This window comes from Labrus mixtus, chromosome 11, assembly GCF_963584025.1.
Source record: "Labrus mixtus chromosome 11, fLabMix1.1, whole genome shotgun sequence".
NCBI classification, from domain to species: domain Eukaryota; kingdom Metazoa; phylum Chordata; class Actinopteri; order Labriformes; family Labridae; genus Labrus; species Labrus mixtus.
In genome coordinates, this window is record NC_083622.1 from 816,146 (window position 1) to 827,890 (window position 11,745).

At 45.0% G+C, this 11,745-nt stretch overlaps 1 protein-coding gene across 1 annotated transcript; it reads right to left on the reverse strand.

Annotated features, from left to right (window-relative positions):
• Window positions 1–667: 667 nt before the first annotated feature.
• On the reverse strand, window positions 668–2,414 carry gbp (glycogen synthase kinase binding protein). The gene has a single exon (XM_061049511.1). It carries the CDS (start codon window positions 2,290–2,292, stop codon window positions 1,789–1,791), a length of 504 nt encoding a protein of 167 aa, XP_060905494.1. The 5' UTR covers window positions 2,293–2,414; the 3' UTR covers window positions 668–1,788.
• Between the last annotated feature and the right edge of the window lie 9,331 nt (window positions 2,415–11,745).

An 11,745-nucleotide genomic window follows, 5' to 3' on the forward strand; every position in this document is an offset into this window, starting at 1 on the left:
CCGTTTAACACGTTTAATAAAATAAGTTTACTACTTTTAAACTCTTCATTAATGGAATCAAAGTTGTAGATAGTTGAAATGAAACGTCTCACTCTGGATATCTGTGAGCTCTTATTCTGAAAAACAAACTTTTATGGATATCTTTTCTCTCATCGTGGAGGGTTGTTGTGTTTGAACGGGTTAACTCGACCTGCTGTCAGAGACCAAACATCCAAACAACGACCATAAACATGATGTCAGCTCCATCTGCTGCAGGCTGTGACGGATGACGACACACACACACACACACAGTAACCAAGCTGTGACAGCAGAGGGAGCAGCCATAAACAATGTGTGTGTGTGTGTGTGTGTGAGCAGGACCTTGACTGAGTCCACCAGAGAAAAACATGTTTTTCACCGCTGGTGTCGTGCCTGCTGTGATCTGCCAGGGGTGGAGGGGCGAGGGGGGGGGGGGGGGGGGGGGTATTTATAGGCCGATAATAATGAGCATGTGTCCTTCAAGACCACGCTGCCCCCCCCCCCCCCACAGGAAGCATGAGCGGCACACACATCAGCATTAATGTAAGACCAGAAAAACTCCTGACAAAACAAGTGAGAGAAGTTTCTAGAAGTTTCAGCTTCACCCGTCAGGTCGACGAGGAGGAGGAAGAAAAAACTCTACAGAGGATTCTGGAAAAACAAAAGTTTATTAAGACAACAACAAAAAAAAAGAGCCTGAAAAACTCAGGAACATTATCAAGAGACTTCGGTACGAAGCAAGTCATGGTGGTTTTGTTCTTTTACACCCAGAAGAAAACACATAAAAAACAAACACAGACTGAACTCCAAAAACAGGAATTCCAAAAAGGTGAAAGCACCACAAGTGTTGTCATGTGACGGCCCGACCTTTAACCCCCCCCCCCCCTCCTCTTTAAGCAGTACAAACAAAGTGTTACACATCACCCAGAAGCCCTGTGGGAAAAAGGGCGTGCTGCTGTCTCTGCGTTCCCATGGCCCTGCTTCTCCTCCTTCACATGTTTGAGAATCCGTGTTTCCCTTTTTAAACAGAAACGTGTTAAGAGACGTGGAGCTGCCAGGAAGTCGAGTTACTCTCATGTCTGGGTTAACCGGCAGTGAGGAGGACAACCCTCTTTGAAATGAGAAAGAGAGGGGGGGGGGGGCACGTCCCCTCTCCCCCTCCATACAGCATTAGATTGTAAACAAAATGGAACTACTACACCCCCCCCCCATCTTAATGGTCTGCAAAAGCAGGGAATGGTTAGCAATGAGCAAACCTCCCCCCCCCCCCTCAGGACACATGAACAAATCCCAGGATGCAGTGGTAAATAAGAAATGAATAAGCCAACACTTCCTGTTCACTGTGACTCCATTAGAAAAGAAAAGACCCCCCCCCCCCATTGTTCGGGACTCACAGAATCACAACCCAGAAATAAAATAAAAAGTATCCATGTGGGGTTTCTATTCACATTTTTTACACCGAAGGATGTTCTTCTTCTTCTTCGTCCCTTTTTGAAAAAACAAAGCTCGGCTCAGACCTCCACGTCAGACATTCAAACATAAACAACACGTCTCATTGGCCGACACGTCGCGTAACAAACGTTACCGACTGATCGGTGAAAATTAGAAAACATAGCTACCAGTCCTGTGACATTTTGTAAATCTAGAGAGTCATCTTGTACAGTCACATGTTCCGTGTCCGTCCAAGAGGGTTAGACACACGGCGGCGGAGACCCGGTCCTTCTTGCCCCCCCCTCAGACCCCCCCTCCCCGGGCTCGGCCGTTACGTTATCAGCTCGGCACGCTGCTGTCCCCGGTCGCTTTGGGGAAACCTCCACAGTCCGCGTCCGAGAACTGCAGCCTCCTCACGGCCTCTTTAATCAGGTTCCCGGATAGAATCAGCTCCTGCAGCAGCCGGTGCGGGTCGTCGTCCTCCTCCACGGTGATCCGCTTCCTGTTCCACGGTTTGATTTGGTCCCAGTCCTGCTCGCCGTTAGATCCGGGGACGTTGTACGGGCTCGCCCTGCTGCTGCCCCGGTGTCCCCTGCTGCTCCTCAGCCGCATGCAGCAGCCGCTCCGCTTCTGCACCGGAGCTCCCGCGGTGATGGCCGCCGGTTTGACCCCGGTGTTGCCGTGCAGACACGACATGGACACGGACACGGTCTTCTGGTGGCTGCCGCTGTTGTTGTGGAGCTGCAGCGCTTCGCCGATTTTCGTCACCAGCGCGTCCACTTCTTTCGAGTCGACGGTGACGGACTGCTCCAGAAAGATGTAGTTCTCCTTCCGACACGGCATGATGGCGGACAGTCTGTCGGTTTTGAATTCTTCTCCGGTGTTTTGTTGCTGTCGGTGTGAATGAGAGCCGCCGGGCTGCTGCTTGCTCTCACCACGCCGCTCGGCTGTATCCAACAAGCCGAGTTGATTTGTAAACAATGGATGACGCGTCGCGGACCGTACCAACTCCTCCGCGACGGGGAGGGGTGTTTTTCAAACCATAATAAATCACACGTTCAAACAGAATCCGCGGAATCACCCAGGAGACTAATCTTTTAAACATAAATGATTGTAAACATGATCCTGAAACGACATAAGTTTAAATAAAACGCGTTTGTACCGTTAATGCAGGTGATTCGGTTTCGCGCCTCAACCCGCTCGTTTGGACCGCTCCCTTCAAATGGACATTACATAACTCGTAACTGTCTGCTGCTGTCCGTCCAGGCAAAACAAACAAAGCACGTTTTTCTTTTTTGAAAAACGACTCCATGAACCCTCTGGTGGATTTAATTCATTTTCAGACAGCACCCACTGACACTCATGTGTGAATGCTTTATTAATGGAGATATCATGATAAACAAACAAATACACGTGCCTGCTTAATAATCACCTTCCAGATCAAATCAGCCCTGATGCAACACAATCTGTGACACCCCCCCCCCCCTTTGATTCTGCAACCCAGTTAAGAAACTCAGCTCCACTGCCAATTCAAATACACTTTACACCCTGATTGATTTTATCATTTGGAAATAACCTCCAAGCCAAGGATTGTGTCTCCACAGGATTGAGACAGTGTAAACTAGTGTGTGCACAGACAGGCAAAATGCAAAGTTGCAACACTAACTGCAGGGGAAAAGGAAAAAGGAGCAATTTTATTTGACCATTTCGATTTAAGAGGAGGACCTGAGGACGATCTTGTAGATCAGAGGTCACCGCCCCGGTGAAATAAAGTCGTCCATTATAAGCTGAACCTGTGTGCAGACCTTTCTCCTTTTAGCTGCTAAACTAACAAAATGAAAGAAAATAAATGTATAAGTTTCCCATATTTTGATGCATGCAGAGCAGAATCTGTAGGCCTACATGAGTTTCTAAAGTATCTACATGTTACATTTCATTATGAGGCCATGTAATTTATGGCATTGTATGCAGCTACAGAACATATTTTCTGCATCTTTCTTTAGTTGTTCTTATAGCTCCATGCTCATATCTTCTATGTTTATAGGCCTCAGCTTGTAACCCGTGTAGGAGCAATTGTGACACCCAAATTCCCCCCGGGAGGAATAAATAACTGAAGTATTTCTGAACACCACAAGCAGCACGTTAGGTAACAGCTGTTATAAATAAAGTTTGTGAAAAAGGGTGATAAAACATTTTCAGTGTGAATGTATAACTCAGAGTCTTGTTATCTGATCTCCTGTAATCTCTGCATATGATGAAGTATATTCACATATCTGGTAAAAGCACTAAAAGTAGTCTTTAATGTTGGACTAACTCAGCATAAATAGGTTTGAATATTTGTGTGTGATGGCATCCAGCATGTGCACGGTGACAATAGGGAGCGCAGACGGGGTGTGTAACCGTGTGGGAGAACATGGTGTTCATTTCTGTTTCTGAGAAAACAGCAGCAGCTAAACCTGATGCTCCGGTCAAAGAGAGAGCCCTCGCGACCATATAAGGAGCTACTATGACTGCCAACACGTGGTATGTGAGCCAATCAGAGGCCGCCGGCTGAGGTTTCCTGTGTGTCTCAAAGGCAGCCGTGCAGTCATACTGGAATCCAGGGAGGTTGTGGCAGTTAGGAGTGTTACCAAAATGTGAAAGCAAAGATAAACAGTCACGACTTCCTGAATCATAAAACAAACAGTGCTTTGATTACATCTCACCGTCGATGTGAGCAGGATGTGTCTGCATATGAGACACTGTTTCTGACTCCTTTCATGTGTTTACTACTGACACTCAACACGGTGCTATTTGTATCACATTTATAAATATGATAATTCACACAGCAGGGGGGTCGGTTGGTATCTATTTAATGTCATCTGTCCCGTAGTAAAAGGTGCTAAATTAAAACTTTAATAAAACAAAATGATTTAGTTCATGTCCCAAATCCTTTTTCACTAGGAGCCCCCCTCTTGTACCTAAGTAGAGCTGGGACCCCCGAGGACCCACTCAGAAAGAAATGATACGTGGAGGACAAAAATTAAATTAAATTTGAAGTTTTCATTGATAAAATCCCGACAGGACACGTCGACACACACAGACTCGTTCTTACCAAAAGAAATCAGTATAAACGATCCAGGAAGTGTTTTATCAGCTCATCTCGTTTTGACAACTAAGTGTTGTAGTTCTCGAGATCGGTCTGGAGACCACTTTTTGAAGGTCTCGTCTGGGTGGAATCAAAAGATTTTTTTACTTGGTCTCAGACTTTGAATCAAGACCACCACTGAAAGGCTTCTTTCTCATTTCATCACTTTGATTAGAAGGAAAACATTCTCTTTCTAAAAGATTAAAAACTTCAATTCATTTGTAGTTTGATTTTTTATCCCCTGATTACGGCCACAACCTTCCCGGTGTTACGGCTAAGTGAGGATTCTTCTGTGATATTTATGGTCTTGGTCTTGACTCGGTCTCGTCCTGCCTTGGTCTTGGTTTTAGTCTTGACTCGGTCTTGATCCCTTAATGTCTCGGTCTTGTCTCGGAGCACTCTGGTCTTGGGTATATGTTGGTCTCAGTCAGTTTGGTTTGGACTACAACACTATGACAACCTCAAAGCAGAAAAATCCTCACGTCCCCCCTGAGATCTTTGACCCAGGACCCCAGGTAGGGAACCAAGGATTTAGATGACAGAAGTGTCACAGTATGAAGACAGTTAGACAGTTTGAGCTGCGTCCTGTGTTTGCTTCTCGTAAAGAAGAACAGCTAAACCTTTTTAGAGAATACAAACAGAGAAATGAAGTTATGTAAACGACCAAAATATAAAAACCTGTAGATCAAAATTGACAAAAATATGTGGCACCTATAAGCATAAAGTGTGTTTAGAGTGTGTCAGTTTGTACTTCTGTATGAGAAACAGCTGGGACATCGCTCTCATCAACACAATGTTTAGCTGAGAGTAAAAGAGATCTTCTTATCTACTCTTTGAACGCCTCTTTTTCTGTTTTGAGTCGAGCTCTTTGTGTGCGTCACTGAACAAAAGGAGAACACAAAAATCTGACCCTTACAGTTTTATCAAAACCTCAACCAGTCGATTTCTCAGGAATGGAAAATCATAATCTTGACAGCTGCTGTACTGTACTGTATGTAAGTGTTCCCCTGTTAGTTAGTCCACACCCTGCGCTGTGTTTCCAGACTGCATCCCACATTCCTGAAGATGAACCATATCAAGACTTTGTGTAAATAAACTGATAAAAACCCTCCTCCATGTTAACCTAACACAAGAATAAACAGAGCTCTGGATTGAGTCATAGCTCTCGTCTTCCTCTTCCCGTCATGTTTTCTTTGTCTTTGTCACTGAGAAGTCGCTCCACAACACGAGGAAGTGAGCTGGCAGAAAACCGGGTCACATACTTCCTCGCTCTTTCATGTTTTCCTGTACTGTGAGTCAGCGGCGGTGGTTCAAATACAATTCCTGTTTGTTTGCAACAGCAGCAGCTGTTCTCACACGTTCCCTGAACCCACCTCAACAACAGTGTGTGTGTGTGTGTGTGTGTGTGTGTGTGTGTGTGTGTGTCTGTGTGTGTGTGTGTGTGTGTCTGTGTGTGTGTGTCTGTGTGTGTGTGTGTGTGTCTGTGTGTCTGTGTGTGTGTGTGTGTGTGTGTGTGTGTGTGTGTGTGTATGTGTCTGTGTGTCTGTGTGTGTGTGTGTGTGTGTGTGTGTGTGTGTGTGTCTGTGTGTGTGTGTGTGTGTGTGTGACCTCATCCTCCTCCTTTGTTTGTGTATGTGCGAGCTGTAATCCTCTGTGTGTGTCACATAAACACAACAACAGTCAAACGAGAGAGAAGATGAAAACACAGCCGGTTTATTTGTCCATTAAAGGAGCAACGACAGTTTTTAAAGATGGGGGAGAAAAATGAACCAGGAAGTGGAGTTCAAAGGCGTGTAAGGCTTATCTCTTGAGTCAGAGTCTATACAGCTACGTTAGCAGTTGAGAGCTAAATGCTAACATTAGCTAACAAACTGATGTTTAGTTACTGTGAGACCTACATGTATTTAATGTTCCTTGTCTTATTTTAGCACGTTTACATATTAACATGAACTCAGTGGAGGCTTCAGAAGAACGTTTCAGGGTGACCACATCGCCAGGCCTCCGGATCGGGACACTTTGACTTTACCACAAACCGACATGTGTCCAGCCACAGATCGGTGACCTTCACTGGTCACACAAGGTGGTAGTCAAACATCCCTCCTGAACAGCTCGTTTAGCCATGGTCATAACACTTCTACTTCCAGTAGAACCGTTTGTGTTCACTCGTTTTAGCTTTGTGTGTCGGCATTTCCGCCGCGTGCGACTGAAACTAGACACTTGCAGTTTGTGTAAAACGCAGCATACTCATTGGCTGGTCCTTATTCAAAGGAGGCTGTAACTCCCCTGTAGCTCTTTGGGAAACAACTTCCTGTTCAGCATGACAGCTCGCCTACCTGACCTTACGCAGAAGGTCCTGTTAGCATCATAAGCTAGGTTAGCTTAGCAACAGCTGCAACCCTGAGATTCAGTGTACAGAAACATCAGGGTTGAACTTTGACTCGTGGTGCCTCAGTTTTGTTTCTCTGTTGGTTAAAACAGCAGCAGCCTCAAAGTCATTGATCGACACATTTACAGATGAATGTTGCAAACGTGCGTGTTGTTTTGGTTCTTTAAAACCGGGACAGGGACCGGTTAAAACCCGTGACATATCAGTGTTTTAGAGATATCTGTGGGGACTCTGGACAAAGAGCTTGAAAACGGGACGGTCCCGGTCAAATCCGGACTCATGGTGGTCATCCTGAAGTGAGAAGTGCATGAAGCCTCCGTACAAATGTGAAGCTAAAAACAGCCTCACCACAGGTGCGGACATTTTGGGAGCAAAGACCGAGCTGTCTGGTGGGAACCCAGGCATGAAGCCCCTCCCCTTCAGCTAACCAAAACACACATTTCACTTTTATCGGCAGATTCGGCGGGATCAGTGTGCGCTAACGACGGGCACCTACGGGGGTCAGTTTCTGAAGCGGAGGCACAGCGAGGGCGCAGCCGAGCAGAGCAGCTGGACTCCTGGTTTCACAAGATCACAGGAGAACTGCGAGATCACGCGGGAATAAAGAGAAAAATATCCAAACAAGATGTTGTTTTGTCTTTCTGAGGTTGATTTGTTGTTTCATTCTGTGCCTGTTTTAACGTCATGTTGACAAAGTGCTGAGAGACACGATCAGATATATTGTCTGTATATTGTGTTTTATTTTGAAATTGACCGGATGCTCTATGAGTTCTCTAGTCTGACTTCCTGTACGGGTCTATCTGCTCTGTTCAGCTTGACGTGTATTTGGATAGTATTTTTTTGGATCGGGGGAATATGCAGGAAGGACTTCCCCTTTGTGTTCCTCACGTTCCTGTTGTCCACACTTCCTCGCCGCTGTTCTGGAGGTCGGAGCAGGCCGTGCAGGAATGAGGACGGCGGAGGTTGTGGTGACGACACAGTCCGATGGTGGAGGCTAAGGCGTCGGGCGGTGGTTGAGGGGACGACAAAATGATGCAGAAACATTCTTTATTTTAAATTTGAGTGTTCAAGATTTGTCACCAGAAAACACGACTTCCACCTGACGAGTTCAGAAAAAGAGTTTAAGGTTCTACTTTGTCCAAAGGGGGCACAAAAATCAGCAGAAACCAAAAGTGACTTATACGAGCTTTAGGAGGAAGAACTTTCTTTGTACTGGTATTATAACTGGAGCTTAATCTCAAACACCGCCCTGCTGCCCTCAGTGCTCACTTTAACACCACATTTGGAAACTGCTGAAAATAGTCCTCAACAATCGCCCTTTGTCTCCCGTTCATACAGTGAGAAGCTGTTTTTCAGGGATTATTGAGCATGAATCTGTATATTTGTGGGACACGGGTCAGGACATTGTTGGTCATGGTGTGACAATGGGATCATTTGTTTATTTGAAGATGAATAATGAAGACACACAGCGTTACCCTTTCACCCAGACAGTTGTTGTGAAAGTCAAACTGAGATTGCGTCACCTCGTTTCTAAAGTTTTCCTGCAGCTCTGTGAAGTGTTTGGGAGATTTTAGTTCAGTGTGAGTGTATCTTTAAACTTGGAGCCCTTCTTGGTCGCCACAAATCCTTTAAACTTTCTGTTTGTAATCGTAATCAGGCCGTCCTTGCTTTACTTTAACGGGCCAACATGTGGTGCCGGCTGAGCTGAATGGAGAGCGAGCAGAAAAGAAAACAGGCCTTTCAGCCAGAGGATCAACTTTGACAGCAGTTGGAGGCCTGCCAGCCGCGCGGGGTTCACCGAGTTTGTTTCCTCCATTCAAAGAGCGAGGGAGAGAAAGAGAGGCCAGTTTTATATCGGCTCCCTCTAAGACACACCTCTCTCTCTCTCTCGCTCCCTCTCGGAGGAATGTGAGGAGGTTGCACATGGCAGGAAGTAATATCAAAGGATTTGTTTGTTGCTGTGGTGTGAGCCTGCAGGCCTGAGGGGCTGCGCTGTAAAGCGTGCACAGAAGCATGGTCACAACCTCAATTACACACAGAGAAATTCATCAACAGGTTTATTGTTGAGCTGTGAAAACGTGTTCATGAACCCGGCAGAGGGTCTCTCAGCTGATGTCAACCTGAGCTCTGAACAGTGCTGAAGGGTTAGAACAAAGTGATGCAGCTGAAGTAAACTGAGCCTTTCACATGCTATGCTACATGCTAACAACCCCTCACTCATCTACTTCTCTCACTGGTGGGCTGTGACTTAGCTATCTTATGTTAGCTTTCTTTAGCTAGCTACGTCACACTGAACGCTAACTCTTCTTTTTTTGGATTTGGTCTACAAAGCAAACAAATCAAAGTGGCTAAAGTTAGCTAAATACGCCCAGGGTACACTGTATGGTTGTATAAAAGTCGTGGAGCTTGCACTGTACGACTCTGTTGATTACGACGCAATGACCAAAGATCGCGTTTTATGTGCTCACACTGTACGAGTGAAATTGGGGTAGAAAATTAATAACTGTACGGGGCGCTGGTGGCGCAGTGGTTAGTGGGCGCGTCCCATGTATGGAGGCTATAGTCCTCCAAGCGGACGGTCCGGGTTCAAATCCTTTCCCTCATGTCATTCCCCACTCTCTCTCTCTCTGGTTTCCGACTCTATCAACTGTCCTATCTCTCCAATAAAGGCACAAAAAGCCCAAAAATAAATCAGGCCTGTTGCCATGGCAGGTCGAGGGTCCGCTCTAGTCTCTGCTCTCACTGTGAGAGTGCGTGTGCAGTCGTCCACCAAAAATATCAAAAACGCCAGAAAATCATCCGACCAGTCGAGAGCAGCTGATTGGATGGCGATCGGAGGTCGTGTCTTGAAAATGATTTGTGTGATTCAGAAAATAGTGGATTTGATAGTTTGGTCATGTGACCATCGAGCTTAACTCACCACGAGCTGAAATGATGGTATGTGCGCCCGTAGAAGACAGAAGTTTGTATGATATCAACCTCGTTTAAAATAAAAACACGGTTCACAATCCACTACCCACAATCCTAGAGTATCCCAGTGCCGTCTCTGATTGGTGGAGCCTGCTGTTACCATGGAAATGTTTAATGAACCGGTGAACTTCAACTGTCAGCTGCACACTACAATACATTACAACATTGAACAATATAATAAAGATAAATGTAGAAAGAAGGAAAAAAGTCAGAAAAAAGTCTGCAAAACTATTGTTTGTTGGGTCTTGCTGGAATCGCAATGGATTGTGGGATGTGTAGTCCATTTACCCCCAGAAATAAATGATGTTCACAGTCTTGTACATTTGCCTTTTTCCTCATTTTCCAAACGCTTTTTTGCGCAGAATCAAATGTTTTATAGTTACAAGTATTCAGGTAGCTGGTTGGTTTGAATCCAGGATTTCAAATATTGATATAAGAAATTTAAAAAATGTCAGCGTGGGATTTCTGAGCAGGGAAATCTACTTAGCTGCTGAAAAAATGAGCGGTCACTGTTGAGCTAAATGCTAACTGGTGTTCTTCTACATCTTATCTGTTAGACTGGGTATAAATCAACGTTACATTTACATAACTAGTCTTTGGGCTGAAACACACTAACAAAGTAGAAAACCACATGAAGCATTGTGCAACGTGTCGTGTTGAAAGTGAGTCTTTGTTTGAGGTGGGTGGGACACACAGGGCGCTCCCTCATCGCACTTGGAAGGCTTCTCTCAATATTTACTTCCCTAAACTGACTGAACAGTTTGTGCAAATGATGAAATGATTTTTACCCAAACGAGGTGTGTCGACATCCAGAGAACTCTCCAACTCTGACTCATCTGTCTGTTCATGTGCACACAGGTCGTTGTTTTGTTTTTAGAGCAATTATGGAACACGTCAGGTGGGCTCAGATTAAATTTTACCTCAAGAGAAGTTTCAGCAAATAACTCGCTAAGAAAGATTTATGGAATTGGTGATAATTAAGTGCAAACAACGCCCTTGAGATGTCACTGAGCCAAGTTCACCTGTAGGTTAAACACTTCACATATTAGTGTTAGAATCATTTGGCTCAGGATTCAAAATGCAGTTTTTAATCCCTTATTGAAGTGAGAATATAAGACTTTTAGATCCAGCAGATATCGCCCTTGAGCACCAGCATAAAACCAAAACAACTGGCGCTGCATTGTTGTGTTAGCATGCTAATGCTGGCGATCTTTATTATGCTCGTATCTTCACACTGCATGTAAATTTACCTGAAATGAGCGTGATCTAGAAACACAGTTAAGCAGTGAGTACAGTATGTTATTCTTCTTTTCTCTAGTCCCTCAATTAAACAACTTTTATACACGAGGGGAGGAGTCAGCCGGCCGTCCAGGCGATGTAAACAAAGTGAAGATAGGACTCTGAAAACTCTGAAAACATCACAGACAGTGGGACTCGGGTGTTACACCCATTGTAGACAGTCATGACTCACAGAGTTATTTTCAGAGGAGATACTTGATTTATATATTTAAGAGTGAAAAATCACACAGAAAGACTTTAAGGCGTAAAGATGCATGACTCCTCTTCCACACACCTTCATGTTTAGTCATGTAAGCGTGTTTTATTAATATTTGAAACTGAAGCTACTTTTCTCTCCCGTGTGGTTAAACGATGAGTCAAGACTAAACAGATGAAACGTGTTAAATCACATGTCGACGTGCTTCGCCCTCACTGACAGTGCAAACATCTCCGGCTTCAACATTACATAACCAAACATGTCGTCAAGTCAAAGATACACCATGTGCCGCGGCTGTGTGTGAACACGAGCTGGCCT